The following is a 23487-nucleotide window of genomic DNA, read 5'->3' as shown; positions in this document are numbered from 1 at the left end:
TGCAATTCTTCAACAAAAAAACTTCAAAAACAGACTCCAACGAGAGACTGCTGAATTGGAATTAATTTGCAAACTGCATACAATTAACTTAGGGTATGTCTACACTATGAAATTAGGTTGAATTTATAGAAGTCGGTTTTTTAGAAATCGGTTTTATATATTCGAGTGTGTGTCCCCCCACAGAAAATGCATTAAGTGCATTAACTCGGCGGAATGCTTCCACAGTACCGAGGCTAGAGTCGACTTCCGGAGTGTTGCACTGTGGGTAGCTATCCCACGGTTCCTGCAGTCTCTGCTGCCCATTGGAATTCTGGGTTGAGATCCCAATGCCTGGTGGGGTAAAACATTGTCGCGGGTGGTTCTGGGTACATATCGTCAGGCTCCTGTTCCCTCCCTCCCTCCCTCCCTCCGTGAAAGCAAGGGCAGACAATCGTTTTGCGCCTTTTTTCCTGAGTTACATGGATGGAGCCCGCTCAGCTCACTGTCACCGTATGTCTCCTGGGTGCTGGCAGACGCGGTACTGCATTGCTACACAGCAGCAGCAACCCATTGCCTTGTTGCAGCAGACGGTGCAATAGGACTGGTAGCCGTCATCGTCATGTCCGAGGTGCTCCTGGTCGCCTGTGTGAGGTCGATCAGGAGCACCTGGGCAGACATGGGCGCAGGGACTAAATTTGGAGTGACTTGATCAAGTCATTCTCTTTAGTCCTGCAGTCAGTCCTATTGAACCATCTTATGGTGAGCAGGCGGGTGATACGGATTGCTAGCAGTCCTATTGCATCATCTTCTGCCAGGCAGGCAAGAGATGAGGCTGGCTAGCAGTCCTATTGTACCATCTTCTGCTGAGCAGCTATGAGATGTGGATGGCATGCAGTCCTTCTGCACCGTCTGCTGCCAGCCAAAGATGTAAAAGATAGATGGAGTGTATCAAAACAAGAAATAGACCAGATTTGTTTTGTACTCATTTGCAACTCCCCCTCCCCCGCCCCCCGTCTAGGGGACTCATTCCTCTAGGTCACACTGCAGTCACTCACAGAGAAGGTGCAGCGAGGTAAATCTAGCCATATATCAATCAGAGGCCAGACTAACCTGCTTGTTCCAATAAGAACAATAACTTAGGTGCACCATTTCTTATTGGAACCCTCCGTGAAGTCCTGCCTGAAATACTCCTTGATGTAAAGCCACCCCCTTTGTTGATTTTAGCTCCCTGTAAGCCAACCCTGTAAGCCGTGTCGTCAATCGCCCCTCCCTGTGTCAGAGCAACGGCAAACAATCGTGCATCTGAGTTGAGAGTGCTGTCCAGAGCAGTCACAATGGAACACTCTGGGATAGCTCCCGGAGGCCAATACCGTCGAATTGTGTCCACAGTACCCCAAATTCGACCCGGCAAGGCCGATTTAAGCACTAATCCACTTGTCAGGGGTGGAGTAAGGAAATCGATTTTAAGAGCCCTTTAAGTCGAAATAAAGGGCTTCATCGTGTGGACAGGTGCAGGTTTACATCAATTTAACGCTGCTAAATTCGACCTAAAGTCCTAGTGTAGACCAGGGCTTAGGCTTGAATAAAGACTGGGAGTGGATGGGTCATTACACAAAGTAAAACTATTTCCCCATGTTTATTCCCCCCCTGCATCCCCCACTGTTCACAGAATCACAGAATATCAGGGTTGGAAAGGACCTCAGGAGGTCATCTAGTCAAACCCCCTGCTCAAAGCAGGACCAATCCCCAGTTTTTGCCACAGATCCCTAAATGGCCCCCTTAAGGATTGAACTCACAACCCTGGGTTTAGCAGGCCAACGCTCAAAGCACTGAGCTATCCCTCCCCTCTCCTGTTCCTCAGACGTTCTTGTCAACTGCTGGAAATGGCTCACCTTGATTATCACTACAAAAGGTTTTTTCCCCCCCGGTCTCCTGCTGGCAATAGCTCACCTTAAGTGATCACTCTCATTACAGTGTGTATGGTAACACCCATTGTTTCATGTTCTCTATGTATATAAATCTCCCCACTGTATTTTCCACTGAATGCATCCGATGAAGTGAGCTGTAGCTCACGAAAGCTTATGCTCAAATAAATTGGTTAGTCTCTAAGGTGCCACAAGTACTCCTTTTCTTTTTGCGGATACAGACTAACGCGGCTGCTACTCTGAAATCTCCTCATACAGCGTTCAGATCCAGTACCTCCCATTCAGTCCATGCTGGAGCTCTTTTTCGATTCTGGGACTGCATGGTCACCTGTGCTGATGAGCTCGCCTGGCCAAACAGGAAATGAGAGGAAAAGTTCCTGGGGCTTTTCCTGTACACCTGGCCAGAGCATCAGAGTTCAGAGCGCTGTCCAGAGCAGTCACAATGGTGCACTGTGGGATAGCTCCCGGAGGCCAATACCTTTCGAATTGCATCCACACTAGCCCTAATTTGAAATGGCAATGTCGATTTCAGCGCTAATCCCCTCGTTGGGGAGGAGTACAGAAATCGGTTTTAAGAGCCCTTTATGTCGAAAAAATGGCTTCGTTGTGTGGACGGGTGCAGGGTTAATTCGATTTAACGCGGCTAAATCCGACATAAACTCGTAGTGTAGACCAGACCTAAATGATTTGTGGTAGAGAAGGAACTAGAGAGGTGGTCAGTCCACACCATCTCTTACATCCTTGTGAAGGAGAAGAGCAAGAGTGCAGGTGCAGACCAATGGACACTTCTTGGAAGAGTCTTCTGGTTCCTGGTGCACATGTGTACTGCACAGTGAAATACAGATAGAGACTACACATTTTGAAGATCTTGTTACAATAAGGTCAGTAACTTGAGGCCTTACAGGACCTCAGATTGAAAAACACAGAGGACAGAAACCACTGGAAGCAAAGAATAATTAACTAAGTGCCTGCAGAAGGGCCCTGGTTCAAATGCTAGGCAGCATCATGTCACAAATAGGAGCATGTCCAACAGGTTCTGGAGCTACGGCTATGGTGGAGACAGCCTGCAGGACTGTCGGGATTTTCTACAAGAAGCTACAAGAAGAATCAACCAAAGCTATGGCCACAGAGAGGGTCGATAGATATCTGCCAGCTACCATTGTTGTGTCTGCCCATAAAGACGCTTCTCTGTACTGGAAGGTGAAGAGGGATATGTGGCCAGCCCTATTTCATGTAGCTATTTAACACTTAAGCTGTCTCCCCTTCAGTGTTTACTTCAGCTGTCTTTTTAGCACATATGGTGCTTTATTCTGTTACAGGCATACCTCTCTCCCCACAGGCACTGTCCTCGTTAAAATACACACATGCCTGAATCCATGTGATTACTAAAGCTAGGCCATTCAGCTGGTGCTAGTGGTGTTGAAGAACAGGACATGGAGGAGAAGGATAATATGAAGAAGCACTTTGAGCACTAAATAACAAATATGGTGCATCTTGTTCAGCCCTATACAGAAAACCTTTCAGTGAAAACCTTCATGTACACACAGCAGGCATTGTATTTTTTGGTCACCATTTTAGTTCATTTAGTAAGTGGGGGCCAAAGAAAGAAAGAGAGAGAGAGAGCTAGCCTCAGTGGTCGGGAGTTGATTCCACTTGGCAGACAGATAATATCAAAGACAACCTAGAACTAGTGTCAGTCAACAGCTGTTTCTATCTTACTTTTTTCTGGCTCATTTGACTGTACTGCAGTTGATTTTCCCTTTTTCTGCATATGAGATCAGCAAAGGGGAGCTTGGAATGATTCCATTTTCCAGTTTACTGTTTATCTATTATACTCATTATATTTTCCTTTGTATGCCTTTTCATATTCCCTTGAACATCTGCACACTGGCTTACGAGGCCAAGCCACAGTGAGACTGCTGCTAAAGTGGACTCTGCTCTGGAAGAAAGATGAGGCTATAACACTTTGTAAACATGATGATGATGACATTAAAAGATCTATAGTTTAATTTATGGGGCTTAGTTTATATAGCAACATTGTTGCCCTTGAGCAGCAGCATACTGTGTGTAAGATGCTGTTGATATGACATTCAGTGTTTGTGAGACAGATGTTGATGCTCTTCTGTTACTGATCCTGTTGCTGTTGTCAGAGGTGGATAATTTAATTTGTTGACCTCAAGTTGTGTGCAAAGATGTGGTCATATATCATGTCATCTTGTTACTCCACAGCTATAAAACAATTGTGCTTTACATCATTCTACTACAAAAACACAAACAAGTAGAGGAGGAGGGATTATGACGAGGAATTGGTCCACATCAATTAAAAGGAACAAATGAAAGGAATTTCCTTCCATTTGTCTCTTTGGAAGTTTTTCCCTTCAGGACCCTGAAAGCAAGATTACAAGGTCCATCAGAAAAATATATTTCTCCAGCCATCTGATATCTATAACTTTTTATGAACCAGTTCTTTGTTTGTTTGTTAGGCTGTGTTGGCCCACAGGGACCACATTAGAGCAGGGATCGGCAACCTTTGGTACGTGGCCCGTCAGGGAAATCTGCTGGCAAGCCGGGACGGTTTGTTTACCTTCAGTGTCTGCAGGTTCGGCTGATCGCAGCTCCCACTGGCCATGGTTCGCTGTTCCAGGCCAATGGGGGCTGCGGGAAGTGGTGGCCAATACATCCCTTGGCCAGTGCCACTTCCCACAGGCCCCATTGGTCTGGAATGGTGAACCACAGCCAGTGGGAGCTGCGATCAGCCGAACCTGTGGACGCTGCAGGTAAACAAACCGTCCTGGCCCGCCAGTGGATTTCCCTGATGGGCTGCATGCCAAAGGTTGCCAACCCTGCATTAGAGCAACCCATAACAAAGAAACACCTTTAAGAATAAATGGCTAAAGAGGCTAACAGGTAATCAGCTTAACTGAGAAGTAGTGTAATGTAGGCATTGTGGGGGGATGCTGCTGTTGGTCATTTAGCTACTGAATCCTCCTACGGCATCATTGTGTTAGTAAAAAGAAAAGGAGCTCTTGTGGCACCTTAGAGACTAACAAATTTATTAGAGCTTAAGCTTTCGTGAGCTACAGCTCACTTCATCGGATGCATACAGTGGAAAATATAGTGGGGAGATTTTATATACATTTTATATGTTGGTAGAATGCCCTAGCATGTTGAAAAGTGTTGTCTTTACAATGGAATATTAGCACTTCATTGGTGATGTACTTAGTACCTTAGGCAGCACTGAAACACATAATAGTCTAGGATTAGAATTCTTCTAAAGATTCAGGGCTGTCTTCATTCTGATTAATTCTATAATCATAGTTTATTATCTGATAATTATAGGTCATGGTGTGAATACGTCCCATTTCCCACTGAGAAGGCAGCTTGATTTCCTAAAACCACTATAGGTTGAGCAGCTAGGCAAAGCAAGGGGTGGATGTAGTACCTTGACTCAGTGTGACATACAATTTAAATGTACAATCATGGTGATTCTAAGTAGGAGAAGGAGGATACATTTTAACTACCATGTCGCATACTGTACCATATGTTTTTCAACACTCAGTACCATATAGAATGATGTGCCTTTTCATGATTAAACAAAACAGTTATGGTTGTGTTTCTCTTTCTTGCAGATCACCAGAAATTGGAAAGGGAAGCTAGAATCTGTCGCCTTTTGAAGCACCCTAATATTGGTAAGAGAATGTAATCACTTTATATGGTGTGTGTCAGTACAGAAATTAAAAGAGAAAATACAGAATAGCTTCATAGAGGTAGAAAGTTGGGGGAAGTTAAACGAAACAGCTGGCAAAGAAGATTCCTTTATACAGCGGAGTTCCTTTCAAACTCATAATGCTCCCCTGAGATGTGGTGTCCTATGGGTGGTCACTTCCAACCATCCATACTGACTTCATCTCCTTGAGCTCGTGTTTGGTGCTTTTATGATTTGTGTCACTGTGTTGAAGATGTATATAGAAGAATAAACCCCTTCCTCTCCTCACTGTTGTGTCCCTGCATTCAGGCATTCACAGTAGAGGCTGGCAAAGATTTTGATTTGGGTTGCTTGTTGTCTTGAAAGTGTGAACTAATAGGAACTGATGATAACTTTGTAGGCCATGAGGAATCACACTCTGAAGATGACTGAGACCCTGGTTTATCTGCCAGCAGTTTCAGTGCACATCTCTGAATCTTCACCTGAGCCAACTTCAGGCTACCTCAGTAGTCCAGCAGGAAAAGTATGATTTTGTGTCATACTCAGTAATGTCTCCTCCACTTTAATGGCAATGACAAAGTGTAAAAAACAAAACATACAAACAAAAAAACTCAAAAACCACAGCTCAAAATGGAGATTGAAATCACTCAAAAATCCCTATCAAAATTTCAAACAAAAAACAGGAAGCTCAAAGATACGGAGACAGGAGGACTCCCTTGAACTTGCAACTCCCCTGAACATTTTAAAACTTTTAAAAAGTTTTGGTTAGATACAGTTTGTTGCTTCTTTACTGTTCCCAAACCAGTTTGCCCATCCCTTGCTATAGTAAAGCAATGTTGAAGCCAAGGAAGATGATTAAGAAGAAAATGTAAACAGTAATTGCTATGAAATAAGAAGAGCTAAAATCCACAAAGGACTGTTGAAATATATGATTGCATTTGATTAAATTATTTTGTTCCATTGAATAGTTTGAACCAATATTATTATTGTATGCTGTCCAGCTGTTCTATTAGAGTTATTACAGCAAGTAAACATACAGCTCGAAAACACAGAAGGGTTGTAGTTGTTGAGGAGACACTGTTGATGTTCAATAAGATGGCACAGAAGAAATTCCATGCTGTGCAACCTACTCTGAAATAGGTAATTCAGTCAATGAATCACACAATAAAGTAAACTTTTTCTTCTAATTGGCTGTTCAGTTTGAGAAAGAATATTAGGATTCAGAATCTTATGAGAGAAGCTGTTTGTTTTCATGTTGTAGAATCTCCATGAACACTATCAAGTCACTGAAACGTATCTATTCCCCTTTCCCTATAACAGAATATCCTGCTGAGCATGGAGAGTGTGTGTCTGCCAGAAAACTAGTTTTATATCCATCCTAAAAGCTCTCAAGTATTAAAGTACCTTGTTTGTACAGCTGAATGAAGAAGTTTGCTTTTAGGCCTGGTCTCTATCTTGGAGTAAGATCATAGAGGTAGTTTCAAGAGTAGAAAAAAATTCTGTACATTTACAAAGACTCTGATTTTCAAAAGTGGGAGCCTAAAATTAGGCTTCTAAATCCACATTTAGGCATCTAAACTAGAGGTTTGCAAACTTCATTGCTAAAGCAGGCCAAACTGTAAACCCAGCTGGACCCCATGTCCCCTCCCCATAAGTATTTTGAGTACCTGTTTGGCGAGGGGCCTACTAATGGGAGAGAGAGGCCTGGCTGGGGGGGACTGGCCAAAAATAGGAAGGGATGAGGGATCCTGTGAGGGTCAAGCAGACTGGAGTGGGTTGAGGATTTTCTGGTTTTCCAGTTTTCACCAAAATCAATAGGATTCTGCCCAATGAAGGCTAGAATATTCCCTGAAATTTTGGAATTGATCAGATAGAAAGTTCAAAAGTCATTGTACTACATGCAGACAGAAAGGCCATCAAGTTGAAAGCAAGGCTTGCCTCCCTTGACAAATACACAACCTCATTCTCATATGTGCTCAGCAGCCAGCAGCTCCCATGGACGTCAGTCTCTGGGGAGCTGTTCAGATCTTTTGCAAATCAGGCCACTTATTTGGGTGCCTAAATGGAGAGCTAGGAGCCTAACTTTAGGGTCCTACTTTTGAAAACTTAGGTGCAAAGTTTCCAGAAATCATAATATGTGGAAATCCTTTTTCTGCTCCTGCTTTTTTGGTTTAGCAGCTGTTGATTTAAACATTGTTATCCACATTACTTAAAAGTAAATTAAATACTCTGAAAGGTGGGAGTTTCAAAGGCATCTGAAGGACTTGGACATCCAACTCCCACTGACTTTCAATGTGTGCCTTACTCCTTAGGTACTTTTGAAAATTCCATTCAAAGTTGTAATGTGGATGTGACAAACAAACACTGTAAAATTGGAGATTGGCAGCCAATCTTACTTTTGGGCCTATTATTGACTGAGGTGGGATTTCCAAAAATGCTCAATGTTAGCCTTATTCTGATCCAATTGAAGTTAATGGTAAAACTTCAGTGGAAAGCAGAGTTAGATCAGTGCTGAGTGCATGATCTTGTAAGTTAGACTAGACTTATGTCTGTAACTGAATATGTCCGACTTATGTAACTGAAGCTGCGTCATGCTTAGAATGTAAAAAAGATATGTTAATAACATATAACAAGACATATATTGTATGTATGCTAGACTGAATCTTTTAGTTTAAAAGGAAAAACTGCTGCCCTATGTACTTATAAATATAAAATCTAATGGGCAACAGTCCCTTCAGCCTATAGCTTTGGACATTACAGCATGCTACCAGTGAAGTTCTCCTTATAAACAGTATAAAAATTCAATTTAAACACTTCTACTCCTAAAATTCTCTCTTGATCAGGAAGAATATGTGATAGTATCACAATAAAATTTAATTTCTGAAAATGTTTTCAGAACTTATTTTTAGCAGGCTTTGTCATGACTATGAAATCTGGTAGTAATGTGTTAACATTTACATATGGAAAGGGGTATATTGATGAGTATGAATACATTGTTGTTTTTTTTATGAGCTCTAGCCCATTTAATCTGTGAAGGACGATGGCTATATTAAATTTTATATTTTCTTCTGCCCTTCATTTTTCTCTGAGTGATGTACAGCTCCTGAATTGATCGGTGCCCAGACAATAATGGGTTCTTCTGAAAAGGAAAAGTTGCTGCTACAGCAAATATCTAAATTAAGGTGCTGAAATGATTCTTGAAAATGCAGTCTGCAGAGAAAAGCAGACCTCTATTTTAATATATTATTTCCCTTCTCATAAGACTGCAAACATGGTGGGGGTCTTTTTGTGTTTTTTTTTTTAGTTAGGTTGGTTTTTCATAACTTGCAGTTTTTTTGTGAATTAGTGTATGTCCCTGTCTTTCCCTTGTTAGAATTAAATTATCCTTTCTCTTCTCTTTCAGTCCTGGGTAAGCGAGTGGCCTGGTTTTACAGCCTCAAAACTTAAAAACTTCAAGAAACAGTTCAGAACAAAAATCTCTCTTATTATTTTTTTAAGTTGCTTTTGCCTGTTCTTAACTGACAGTAACTGAAGTGCCATTTTTTATTGTTCATAGTTCATTTGATTAAATCTCCCTTCTGAAATTGAGCTTTTTTGTCATAAATGTCAACATTTGATTTGTTTATTTTTCTAAAACAATATCTAGACTATATTAAGGTCTGTACAATTTATTTTCTTTCATATTTGTGAACAAAGCCTTACTGATTTATTTTCTGACCAGATATATGTTAAAAAAAAACAAAAACATGCCCTTCTTAATTCCCTTTCATGATATTTTTCTTTATAATCAGATCAAAATAGCAGGGCGTTGATAAAGCAGCTTTTAAAATTCCAGCCTAACTGTAACCTAGAAATACATTCATCTTTTTTTTTTTAGTTACAAACAAATGGTATTTCTCTTAAAAGGGGACTGATGCAGAAAACCAAAATGTAGACCACTGGCAACATACGAGAGAACCTTTATTTTTTGCTTATGTCTTTTCACAAAAAATAATTACTGGTGTCGAACCTTTGTAGGAGCATTTAATTGTCCTACATTACACTTTCAAGCAGATGTCCACCAGGAAGCTATCTGGAGAAGTCTATTAATTAGTTTAAATTCTGTGACAATAGAGAAGGGTCTAGAACAGGGTTTCTCAAACTTCACTGCACCGCGACTCCCTTCTGACAACTACAATTACTAGAAAACCCCAGAAAGGGGGACCGAAGCCTGAGCACCCCCACCATGTGGGGTGCCGAAGCTTGAGGGCTTCAGCCCTGGGTGGTGGAGCTTGGACTTTGGCTTTAGGACCGGACCCCAGTAAGTTTCACGACAGCCTTTGGGGTCCCGACCCACAGTTTGAGAACTGCCGGTCTAGAATTAAACTTCTTCCTCATAACGTAAATGTGAAGTTTTGATTTCCTGAAAATGTGCCTCTCCCCTGCCTCTACACGAGGCTGTGTTCATATAAAGATTGGCTACCGACAGGAGCTACATCTGAGTGCTGCACTGCTGCAGACATCCCGATCTATTCACTGCACAGCTAGCCGTGTCTGTTCTTCAAGTGCTGGCCCCTATGTGTATTCGACTGTAGGTAGGCATGCGCCTGATGCATCTGGAGCTGGAGAATTTTGGAAGCAGTGCCTGTTGGTCCACACATTGCCTCAGTCTCCTTGTGCATCTGACTGAGGAGATAAAGGGTGGTTCGGACCAACCACCTCTCCAGTTCCTTCTTGCTGCCACTGAGGAGATAAAGGGTGGGTCAGAACCTTCATTGTCCAAAGCTTCGTCTTTATTCCTTTATCTGTAAATAGTTTTAAAAATATTGTGTTCTGATGCAGTACAGAGCATCTTTTCTGGGAAGGAGTCCACTAGAAAATGCTATTTTGCCAAGTGGAGACATTTTTCTGTATGGGCCATCAAAGACTTGTAGCCCCACAAGTTCTCTTATTTTGGACTATATTCTTTCCTGAAAGATAGCAGGCTTGTCCATGAGCTCCTTATGGGTCCACTTTGCAGCGATCGGTGCATACCATTCACCTTAAGAGGGTTACTCAATCTTCACCCACTCACTGACTAACAGATTCTGGAAAGGCCTAATTGGAACCTTTCTGCCAATAAAAAAGCAAGCTCCTCAATGGGACTTAAATTTTCTTATTTCGGTACTCACTATGCCTCCCTTTGTACCATTAGCTTCTTGCTCCATGTCTCTCCTATCCATTAAAGTTGCGTTCCTGGTAACCATCAGGAACCATCAGCAGCCACGAGGGTTGGTGAGCTTGGAGCGCTGATGGAGGATCTTTCTTCTACTATACTCCATAGGGACAACGTTTCATTATATGTGCACCCTCAGTTCGCCTCCACAGTAGTTTGAGTTTCACCTAAACCAGTGAATTCACTTATCTGTGTTTTTTCAAAAATGTCACCCATCCTCATGCTCAGGCTCCATTCCTTTAGTGTTCAGCGAGCTTTTTGGCCTTTTACCTGTAGAGAACAAAACCCATCAGAAAGTCTCCTGGGCTATTTGTCGCCATAGTGGAAAGAATTCAGGGTCAGGCTATATCCTCTCAAAGAATCTCAAGATGGATTTTGGGCTGTATTTTGCTCTATCAGATGTTTATTCTGCCTCCCCTTCATGGGGTAAGGGCTCATTCCATGAGGGCACAGGCTATGTGTATGGCATTGCTTCAAGAAGTGCCTCTACTTGATATTGGCAAAGCAGCTGTGAAGATCTGTCTACACATTTGTAAGGCATTATGCTTTAGTTCAGGACCATATCACTGATGCATCCTTTGGAATGGCGTTCCTTCATTCGGCTCTGCCACCTGCATCCTCTGACCCTCCTCCTACTTGAGTACTGCTTGTTAGTCACCCACAGTGGAATATACATAGGGACCGGCACTCAAAGAAGAGGAAGTTACTTACCTTATTTATAGTAACTGGAGGTTCTTCAAAATGTAGTCCATATGTGTATTCTACTACCTGCCCTCCTTCCCCGCTGCTTTGGATCATCTTTTGGTTCACAGCAGAGAAGGAAATGGAGAGATGGTGTTTTCGCCCCACCCTTTATCTCCTCAGTCAGGGGCACAAGGTGAGCCAAGTCACATGTGCAGACCAGTGGACACTGCTTTTAAAATTCTCAGGCTCCAGGGTCATGGAGCGCATGCATAGCCACAGTGGAATACAGATAGGAATCACTCATCTCCGGTTACTGTACTTTAAGGTAAGTAACTTCCTATTCTTTGGGGCTCTAAGCCCCTTCTCCCGCACCAGTCCACCAAAGATATTCTTTGGTGCTCCCAGTGTCCTCTACTCCCCTCCATAGCTGCTTTTTTAGGGCTCCAGGTTCCTTCTATCCTCTTGTCCCCCACCCCACCACATCATTTTAAGGGCTTCAGGCCTCCCTTACAGTGTCTTGCAGAAGAAAATCAGATAAAGGGTTAATTCTCTTTTATTAGCAGAGCTCCAGCAGTTTGCTTTGTACATGAATAGGTTGTACACTAGACTGATCTACAGCAGTGCTGGTTTCTCACCACAATATGATGGCCTGAGTCAACACATCCTGGTGAATTTAAAGTGACTTTGAGTATCTCAGATCAAGGCCTCAAAACGTTGAGGGTTCTACTAACTAGCGGAACCCATGGAGATCCCACAGCTCCCCAAACAGTTACCTCTCCCCCTGTAGTGTCCTCACTCTTACTGCAGATGTATTATTTGGGGAAAGCCCAGAAGCCAAGAACCAGTAGAGTTTCTGCTCTGCAGCCAGATCTTTCTGTGACTGCCCTTTTGTGCAATAACTTAACGAGGACCCCACATTGCCTCAGAACTTTCTAAAAAAAATAGTCCGGCTGGCTGGCTGGCAGGCAGGCAGAAAATCTTGCTTTTTGTTTCAGGACATTGGGTCATCAGGACTGTTTGTAAAAACCTAGGACTGTCGCAGACAAATCAGGACCACACACTCCTTCAGAACCCCCCCCCAGTTTATGAAACTGGCATATGCTGTTTAATCAGCTAACAGCAAGCCAAACCAAGTTGGACAGGACATTGTTTGAAACATTTGCTTAACAACAGATTTCTTGTCATTGACCTTTTACTTCGAAATTTCTGCTGTAGATCCAGTTTATACCACTAGCCAGACCACATTCTTCCGAAAGTGCTTCATGTACAGTGGAGCCAGGGACAAACAGCTTGTGTTGGTGTTCTGCGAAGCAAAAGATTTCCAATTAATATGTCATGAAATTCGTTGGTCTTAAGTAGTAGAAATAAATCCTGACTATGAAAAGTGTTAATTGGGTGAGAGATAAGCTCTGGATATTCAAAATTCTCATGCACATGTGAACCATGAAACTTTTTAGTTTAAGGTATAAAGTGCCAAGGTTGTAAATTTTCAGTGAAGAAAGTCTCAGAGCAGGCAGTTGTACTCTTTTGAAAAAGAAGCAAGTCATAGATGCTGAAAAATTAAATGATCTTCAGATCGTTTGGGAATACTGGTTAGTTTTAGCTGGGATTAAAGCTATGTAATAACTAATTTTTTCATATCACTGTCAGTTCTGATAAACTGAAAGAAAATATTGGCGAACCAAAAAGTAAAAAAACCAAACAAACGTGTTTTGGGTCAAACAAACATTTAAATTGACCCAAAACAAAACCCTTTGTTTTGATTTTGATATTTTTTAAAGATTTTTTTTTAAATAAATTTGAAGGAAATTTTGAAATTGTCATTTTGAATTAAAAAAATTAAACGTCACTTTGAAAATGTCTAAATAAAACAACTCAGTTTTTTCAGATTCTTTTTCAACTAAGATAATTTGGCAAATTTTACACAAATTTGAGAAATGTTTTGGTCAACTTGAATCTGCATTTTTCTCCAAAATAAGTTTTGGTGGAAACATTTATCTCAGTGCTAGCTGGGATTAATTTAGTAGGGATGCTTTTTTTTTTTTTTAAACCATATTGATAAAATAAAAAAAAGTCTGTTTTCCAAATCTTTTATTAGGATTCACCTCCAGGTATAAGAACAGAACATTATCCATTGAGCCCACTGGTTATTAGGGATGATTTGTAATATTTATTTATAAAAACCTGGGAATCCACTTAAGTGTTGGTGTCTCATACTGTTCATTTCAGCACCTAGCTGATAAGTGCTGAGAGGTGCATTAGGGCTTGTCCACACAGAGACTTAATGCACAGCAAGCTGGGGTGTGTATGAACAGTGCACTAGTCTGACGTGCACTAGCTAGCCATGTACTGAAAGTTCCATAGTGTGCTTTGACTTACTGCTGTTTCAAACTGCACTACAGAACTTACAGTGCATGGTAACAGGGTCCACATGGCAACTTAGTGCAGTGCAACAGGCTAATACACTAGATTTACTCCCCGTCTTGATAAGGACTAAGTGTCTGTGTGGACAAGCCCTTAGAAATGCCTAGATAGATTTCTTTGCAATATCAAAATGTTGTGTACGGTGCGATGAAAGTTTAACAGCATTCAACACTATCATTTCATCTGCCTTTATCTGCAGGTTCCAAGCAGCTTTATAATGTCACCTACAGAAAAAATTAAATCCCGTTCTTTTTAGTGAGTTAAAAGTAGTATCAATTCCGCCTCCATCCCGCCAACCCCCACCCCCATGTCCCTCAATCCCATTACCATTTCATGTGGTTCTACAGCCACATTTTCCTATTAAAAAAAGGGCCTGTGTCTTCTGTTGTATGAAAGACCCATAGAAATCAAAGGAGAAATGGACTATGGTGAAAAAAAACATCACAAACTGTACACAAAATAAATTAGAAGGGAAACTGCAGGAATTAGGAATTTAGGAATTGCATAGCCTACTCCAATATTTTCTCCTTTCTATGGCTCTGTTTTAAGGCAACCTGTCACCTCTGCAGCTATGGGCTGAGTATAAATCTCTCTGCAGTCAAAGAGTATAGCCACTTGGTCAATGTGAAAGGAAAACGCTCATTTCAGAACTCTTTCTCATTCCTCTTTCCTTTCTGTCTCTGATAAAAATAAATTAATCTGAGCAGATTATCTCTGTAGCACTCTCAGATGCATTCTCATTTCCCAATTGAAGTTGGGAAACACAGTCCTGGAAGCATTACGTGACAGCATGAAACACAGATAGACAAGCAGCAAAACCACAGTTTTATTTGTTTTTATTACACTTTCTCAAAAATGCCATCAAGGATATTATTGCATGTTCTAATGGTTGAAAATTTATGGTATTATCAGTGAAATTCAACAAATCTGGGGTCATAAACCAGTGTGTGGCAGCTTTCCATTACAGCAGTTATTATGTACCAGAAATCTTTGAATTTGTTGTAGAACTGGACAGTGCAGGACGAGGTGTTATGCTTATTGTGTTAATCTATCCCCTCACTTGTATGCTCAATCCTGTAAGGTGCTGAACTCTTCCTACAAAGTGACTTTGGAAGATCATGTTCTGCGTGATCTTGCTAAACTGTCATTGGATATGTTTGAGAGGAGTAAAACGTTTTCTTGAACAGATGTTCAAGAGGACTGAATTGGTCAGGAGGCTTTTAAGAAGATAGAAAACCTTTCATTGCTAGATCACTGGTTCAAATTCAGCCCATACAGGCAAAGAAATGAACATCTGTACACTCAGTACAATGAACACTCAGTAGTCTATGTGAAATTAGAATAGTTGCTCAGGGCTAGGAATCAACATCCCAAACCCCCTGACCCTTATTGATAGTATTGGGGCATCTTTGGTGGGAGTTTCAGGAAAATGGAAGATCAGCAAATAAACAATTGTTAACTATCTTCTTATACCTAAAGTTGGTCCCTCTAGGTCATGGTAACAGATGCTCCAGATCACAGTAACAGACACAGTGGCTTCCATCTGACACATTTCACAATCACTAACATTCTTCTGTAACAGAGTGGTGAGACCCAGCACCTATTGAAGTCAGGGAGGTGGTCGACGGATGGGCGCAAGCCTGCCTATATCTGAAGGCCCCTTCTCCTACTGGACCTGGGATTCAAATAATGATGGAGGACAACTAATGAATAACAGGGTCAGGAGTGAGTGTCACAGGTACTGAATCAGGGATCCAGAGGGGGACACTGAGCAGAGAACCCAGGACAGCGCCCAGTGCTCCTCAAAGGTGTCTAGGAACCAAGCGGAGGCTGCCCAGAGGAACTCTGCCAGGATGCGTGAAACAAGGGAGGAACGGAAGTAGGCCCCACATTTGTATGAGAAGACAGGAGCAGAGGGCCACGTCATGTCACATATTGATACAATAAAAAGGAGGTGTGATTATTCCGCTGTACAAGAAATGTGTCCCCAACTCTGAAAAGTACAGCACCCCTACAAACTATTAAAGGAAGTATACTACTGTATACTATAGTATTATTATTTTTTTCCTACAAACTACTATAGGAATACTATAGTATACAATGTTTTTTATTGTTTGTTACAGCTAGCTAATGTGATTGTAAACTTCCAGAAGAGACTCTATAATATAGATTAAGACAGCTGTTGGGGGGGGGGGGAAGCTATTTTTTAATTTTTATATACAGTTACACTTCAGATTACATTAAAAGCAGACCCATTATTGAGCAGAAAGCCCACAAAGGACTTGTAACAGTTACATTAAATGGCACATTTTTAGCTGTTGCATGCACCAATGCTTCCAATTCTGGAGGAGAATAGGACCTGTAGCAGAAATTCGGAAAGGAGAATAATCCGCTCTTAATAATGAAGGCTACGTCTTACCTTTCTGTTTTCTGGTCTTTAACCTTTCGGTAAGTGCTGAATACCCAACCCTTGCTTAGCAATCACAGAGAGCTCAAATCATGCTGTGCCTCTGATTGCTAATCTGCATCTCCTGAGACTTTTGCTGGTATAACATTATGCTGGTACTCAACTCTTTGTTTCTTTTGGTGGTGATTTAGAATCCTGTGGCTCCCTTAATTATTCAGAAGTATCTTCATCCTTGTCTGCTCTTTTTAATTTTGATAAGGCTTAGCTTACACATCACAGTAACTAGTTACAGCACAGAACCTGTTAAATGCTGCATGAGGGAAGAAGAAAAAATCATTTATTTTTACCTTATTATGTCCCTTCAATTGAGAAGAAACAATATTGTGTTAACAGGGTTTTTTTTAGGAGATAGACCTTTACTTTTAAATTCAGAATGTCTGTGGTTACTATTTGTATGAAGTTGTGCATATCACTACATTCAAATACACATTGGTAATATAAAATAAATGTAACAGATTTTGTAAGCCCTACAGCAACTGATAGAAAATATCTGACAGAGATTGACTTTTTTAAAAAAGAGCCTAATTCTGATTTTACACTAGCATAAATTAGGAGTAGCTTGACTGATCTCATAAAGTCTATGTGTAAAACTGATATGAGATATAAATCAGGTCGTGTGTGTGTGTGTTTTGACTTGAAATCTCACATTTCCTTGTTTTCCAATTCGTTACAGATAAAACAAGTACTGACTTTAGGAATCAAATGCATTATCCCCCTTCTTCCCTCTATAAAACAAAATCAAACGAGTCATCATTTAGATATATACTATATATGCTGGTTTCAGGAATATGTGAGAGCATTTACTGTTTTACATGGCAGTTTTTAAACCATGGGCTTCGGGCATCCATGAGATTCTAGTTTCACCTCCAGTTGCCTCCTATGAGTACCTACGGCAGTTAGATGGGATGGTCATTTTAGTAATTCTAGATCGCCTTAATTCTAATAAATTAACAAAATGCTGTAGCTTCCTTGATAAATAAAATGGATAATTTTCTTCTGGTGATTTTTTAAAATAGTGTAATATGTTAAATTTCCTAGTTAATGTAAAAGCCAGTTAAATATGTGGTCAGAATAGTGCAGCCGGTGTTTGAGTTGCTGGTTAAGAGGTGGAGAATAGAAGGAGGATTTGACTTCAGATGCTTGAGACAGGAAATTACTTTGGCCAAACATATTAAACAGTAGCTGTGCGCTTTCCCTTCTGTAATAGCAGCCTTGTAAAGGGGGCAGAGAGAGCGAGCGAGTAGGAGAAATGGGAGAAGGATCAGGCCTCATCTGAAATGAAAAGATAGTCCATAATAAGAATGTTTTACACTTCTTTTATTTAGTGCCTAGATATTACTGCTTTGAGCAGGGGATTGGACTACATGACCTCCTCAGGTCTCTTCCAACCCTAATCTTCTGTGATTCTATGAAATCAAGAAAATAATAATTAAATAATTATTTTGAACAGTTTTGTGCTTATCAATTTGTCTTTTATTTTTAACACTGTCCCTACCAAGTATGATATGCAGTTGTATAGTGATAATGCTGTGCTCTGCCTCTCTCTAATTACTTCTGGGGGTAATGTGTAGAGTGCACAATACAGTAATACCTAGGCACTAAATAGAAGAAGTGTAAAACATTCTTATTGTGGACTTTCTTCATTTCAGATAGGGCCTGATCCTTCTCCCATTTACTTAAATAGGAGCACGATTGGGCCTTTGGATTGCACTACAAAGGGTTATTCCAGGAAAAAAGTATCTGGGAGGAGACAATGCCACAAGCCATTTATAGCCTCTTTTATAGTGAGAGAAGATGTGTGCAAAAAGGAGCATCCTGCCTGTAAATCCAAAAAAACCACTGTTATTGTTGTCTTCAATAATATAGAGATTTATGGAGGCCCTTGAAGCCCTCTAGAAAAAAGAAAATAGCCTATCCTGAGCTCACAACACTTGTGCCCTTAGCTGTTAGCTGCAAGATCCCTGGAGATCACCACGGTATTCTTTGTGTGGTATAGAAGGTAAGGTGCCCTAAGGTTTGCTACCAGCTGTGTCTTTTTTCCCCTGCACAGCACCATGCATACTGTGGTCATATGTACCTGATGATAAAATATAAACCCCCATGAACTAAACTTTGGAGGGTTTACACAGCCTACTTGTAGCTACTTACTGTAGATACTTTTAATTTCAGAAACTGTTTTCATAACATTTTTCTCATTTCTTCTGCAAAGTTGTTTTTTTCTTTCCATAAAGCCAGAATAAAATTGTATTTCTGTAGCCACTGATTTTAAATGTGAAATAGACTAACCCAATGTACATAACTATCTTAGAGACCCTGCTGCAGTTGTGTAAGATCAGGAGACTATGAAAGCTGTTGCACTTCACTTATAATTTGATTTATTGTTTTGTTTACCTGGTATATTCTCTTTAAAAAAAAAAAAAAAAAAAAAGCAAACCCCTCATATTGCAAATTTGAGAGTGATAAAAAAATAATTTAGTTCAATATTAATTGCATACTTCTTTAACATTCAAAAAATAAATCTTTACTTTTGAAACTTTGTATGAAGTTTTATTTGAAAACGGTTCATAGTGAATTTGTGACCACATGTTCTACATATACGTAGACATCATGGCTCCTAGCTAAACCACAAACATGCAGTTTTCCTCTGGACCTTTTTCTCCCAAAACACGGGTCTCTAATACTTTAACTAAAAGGAGATTTTTCTCTCAACTCATTCGGTGTAATGGGTTATGTTTTGGAGTAGAAGGTTCTGAGTATTATATCAGATTGGTAACCAACTGTTAGAGTGAAATTTTATGTACCCTACATGCTTTCTATTAAGGCGGAGGACAAGCTGTATCCAGCTAGCTAGCATGGATGTGTATGAGTGCTATCGGCTTGAACAGAATTAGGGCACGTCAAATATTTGTGACTAAGTTGCCCTCTAGTAGCCGTCCCACAAAAATATAAGCCCCAGTACTACTTTAGAGATAATGAAGAGTCTCTGCTATCTCAAATGGTAGAAACTTCTGCTTTTTGGAGAAGAAAGCTCTGAGTTCTATTCACTATAAAGCTTTAGTGGGGTTTTCTGGGTACTTTGGTGTCTGTATGTATCATCATTTCATGATTTATGTATGTTTTGTATTAGCTTTCAGTGGCCCTTCTGAAAACAGTGCAGGCCCATAAAATCTAGTGAGAAGGAATTTCAGGTGCTGTGTTACCTGCATGGAATCTTTGTTGAGCAAATCTTGCTTTCTGCATGCAGTGGGAACTATAGTTAGATGGTTTATAAAATGTTAAGATTGTAATGAACAGATAATTAATGGCACTCATTATTTTGAATGCAGAAGATACGGGTTATGGCAAGGAGTTGTTTGTGTGCTATGAATTACAAATTTGAAAAATAAATTTCCTACATCAGTCATTTTTCATAATAGATATCTCTGTAAAAGCTTCTGCAGACACAAATTATTTTGAATGCTGTCTTGTTGATAAAATATTCTTTCCTTAAAAGATGCAGAATGGCATTCTTACAATAACTGGACATAAGCAGCTATATCATTTTGAGGTGTTTTATTTAGCACAATCCATTTTTTTGCTAACCAGTGGAAGAGGAGGTGGAAACAGTGAAATACAGAGTCTTGACTACAGCTGTAGCATCCTGGCATTCTTTTCTTTGGTTGTTTGTCAGTGGTAATTGTAATGATAAAATATTGTGACATTAATTCTTGGTGGAAGTATAATTTAATTAGAATTTGTAAACAGAATGCCTGGCGTCTCTGAATGTACTTTCCAACTGATTCACAAATGGCTTTTTTGTGTGGGTGGAAGTTTACAGCCTATGGAGTAACTTGGTTTTGGTTTGTGCCATACACAGAACTCCCTTTTTTCTCTTTTTTAAAAATTAATATTACCCTTTCAATTAGGCTTTCTGTCCCACAGAGTACACATTTCATAAGAGGAATTAATGGGCTCTAGTGTATTTGGGAGCCAGCATACTGGGTATAAAAAAGAAATATACACAGAAACTAGTGAATGAAGCACAGTGCTTTTACAATTGTGAAAGTGGAAAAAATATTTTGGAAGGGAACATTTCCCCCTGCCTTATTTTCTCTATTTCTCCCACCCTAAAAAGGCTAGGAAATCCATTTCATTATGAAGTGACTTGTATAAAGGCAAATGTGTTTTGGTTTCTTAAGAGATTTTTGTTTTGCACTCTTGGATTTGTATTAGAATTTAGTATAAGCAAAATAATCTAACTCTTTTATCTTGGTCTTCAGCTCTGCTATACTCTAGGCTTTTGAGCACAAGCCTCCCAATGCAACATAATTGTTGGTTGCAATTTTCTGCATACATAACACATACTTTAGTGGTAATTTTATCTCCATCAAACACAATAAATTATAATCTACTGCCTTTTTTTCTTATTTTGAAAAGCTAATCTCACTCATTTGACAGTAATCTGTGTTTCCCCAAAGGCCTGCCATTGTGCCCCAGGTCATCTGGATGGACCACCTCTAGGGAGAAAAAGCATAGTACAGTTTCCATGCCCACTCAGTCTGTGACAAATGTGGTGGTGGTTTTTGTGATGTGGACACCTGTTCACTAGAAACTGCAATACATTTCAAAAAAGTCACCAAGCAGTGGTTGGATTTTGAAGTCCACCTTATCCAAGTCTACGTTCACCCACCCGCAACCATCCTCAGGCTATTATTTTTTTTTAACAACTAAATGAAAATCATGAATGAGACCTCATCCCAAACTACTTCTGAAGGAATATCATCTTTCTCATTCTGTTTGGAAGTTGAGCAGTTGTAGTGAATGTTCCTATTTCTGTACTTTCTGAGGTAATATTTTTGTGTAGCTGAGCTTGTTTCATATATCGCATATACGGTAATAAGGAATCCATGCTTGTAAAACTAAACAGGCTCTTTGAGACTGGCTAATGGAACTCTGTTTCAGTAGCTTAACAGGCTGCATGTCCGGGGGGGGGGGGGGGGGCGGTCTATTTCTAACTTCACCTTGCCCTCTAGTTCCTTGCAGTATGCCCTTATATTCTGGTTAGAATGCTGGACAAGTCTCATAGTGACTGTTCTCCCTCCTTTTTCATGTTGAGGATATTCTGGTGTTCTACTGTGATACCATGGCAGCAGTCTCCACGTTCCAACTGGAATCAAACTGTTTATCAGTCTAAGAGCATAGTTACAAATCTGGCAGTTTGTATAGCTGGCAGACTTTTGCAGTGCATGAATATTTTGGGTCTTTGGATCTGCCCAAATCCCATAGCAGATATCCTTCTTCTCATTGGAAGCTTCTGTGTCCTCAGTCCTTAAATGTACCGCTGCATTTTTCTTCCTGGGGAAGCTGTTGCATTGGGACATAAAGTGGTTAAGTTGCCTACATTTCTTGGATGACAGCTAATTGAATGTACATTTTTCTTTCCGTCTTTCATACTGCATACTGGACCATGTATGCCTACATTTTTGGTCAATCTATCTCTGTCCTATTTCCTGGATTGCTTGAGCCAGTGTACTTGTTTTACGCTAATGGCTATCATTGTTTTGATGCATTACCTGGACAGCTGAGCTGTACTTCATATTTGGAGGCATTTCTTTAGGGTTAGATCTGTTTTCTCTATGATCTCTCCTGTAAACTGGAATCACAGGATCCTTTGTGTAATACATACTTAATTTGGGAATCTTTAATGTCTTCAAAATTACATGTGGGTGCCAGAATTCCCAGCTTTGTCACGTAAGTATCTATTCTTCCTTTTGCTTCTTGGTTTGGGTTATTTAAAAAAAGGCTCATTCTGTCTGGGATCATAATACTCATCAGAACCTTTCATCTGCTTTTTCAGCGTTTGGGCATTATACTTGGCACCTGTATCACACTCACTTCATATCCCTTTTAACCAATGAGATAATAAAAAACCTTGGCCTTTATTTATCTTATTCCCCATGATCAGCTCCATATACAGACTCAATTCTTCCTTCTACCGTTTTCATGCTCATGCAAAGTTTTTGTCTGTAAATCCAGCTCTCTCAGAATCTGAGTCCCTCCATGCTGCCTGTTTGCTCTGATTCTGAATGCTACTTTGTTTGCCTGTTAATCACACTCTCTTCCTTGTTGTGTCTCACCACTGACCCACTGCCACTATGTTTCATGTAACATATCTGGGTAATAACATGAAAGGACTCCATGTTTCTAAAACTGAACTGGCGTTTAATGAAGAGAACTGTGTACAGAGATTCTGAAGCCGCAACTAGCATTTAGGCCTTGTGCATACAGATTGGCTTCTTGGTGCCTTGTTCATACTCTTCTCAACTGCAGCTTCTTCCCTCCAAGTTCCATATAGGTTGCTACAGAGATAATTAGTTTCCAGCCCCCACAGTGAACAGAAGTTAAAATATGATAATTTTTCATCACAAGCCTGCAGTTTGTCATCTGTTAGATTAATATGCCTTTCCTGTCCCCATTTTAAAACAAACTTTTTCGGTCACTTGGAATCATCACTCATTTTCACACTGCCATGCCATAAAAATCAAGTCATTTATAGTTGTCTTGGTTCTGGACACTGGTGGCAGAGAATTGTTATGATAGTTCATTGTTACAGAGGGAGCCAGAGGGAACTTTCACAGATGGGTCTGAGTCCCAGCCCAATGGGCAGTGCTGGAATGACACCATTATGGAAATATTCCAGCTGACCCACAGTCTTATGCTTTATTAAGTTATTGAATCTGCTTAGATGTCATTTTGATTGATTCTAGAAGCATTTGGTTATCTAGGTTAGGGGAAATTTTCTGTTCACTATTTTTGACATTGTTGTATGGCACTTGGCTGCATAGCACTGATAGCTGGAAGTAGGAGACCAAATATAGAAACTATCCTGTTTTTGGTCTCTTAAACCTTTCAGACAGGCATTCTGCTACCTTCAAAGACATACAGAATATATGCATAAGATTCTAAGAAATATCACACTGTAAAGGACTATGAAGTAAACCGTTTTTATTGCAGGTATTGTTTACTGGTTAAAGGGAAAGGAGAGCAGAGATTCTGCCCAGTTCAATCTCTACAAAAGAATTCTTGCTGGGTAAAGCCACTCACCTTGGGAATCATTGTGTGCTAGTCA

General features: G+C 40.3%; 1 protein-coding gene across 45 annotated transcripts in view; it reads left to right on the top strand.

Moving 5' to 3' along the window:
* CAMK2D (calcium/calmodulin dependent protein kinase II delta) overlaps nt 1-23487 on the top strand; it is a 265256-nt gene that overhangs the window by 100442 nt on the left and 141327 nt on the right. For all 45 annotated transcript variants that reach the window (XM_027833887.3, XM_037897082.2, XM_007054434.4 and 42 more), the window contains exon 3: nt 5534-5593. In XM_027833887.3, the coding sequence (XP_027689688.1) occupies nt 5534-5593 (60 nt within the window). The remainder of the gene's footprint in view (nt 1-5533; nt 5594-23487) is intronic.

The sequence above is a fragment of the Chelonia mydas genome, chromosome 4 (assembly GCF_015237465.2).
Source record: "Chelonia mydas isolate rCheMyd1 chromosome 4, rCheMyd1.pri.v2, whole genome shotgun sequence".
In the NCBI taxonomy this organism is placed as follows: Eukaryota; Metazoa; Chordata; order Testudines; family Cheloniidae; genus Chelonia; species Chelonia mydas.
Note: the sequence above shows the minus strand (reverse complement) of the source record. Positions and strands in the feature narration are given on the sequence as shown.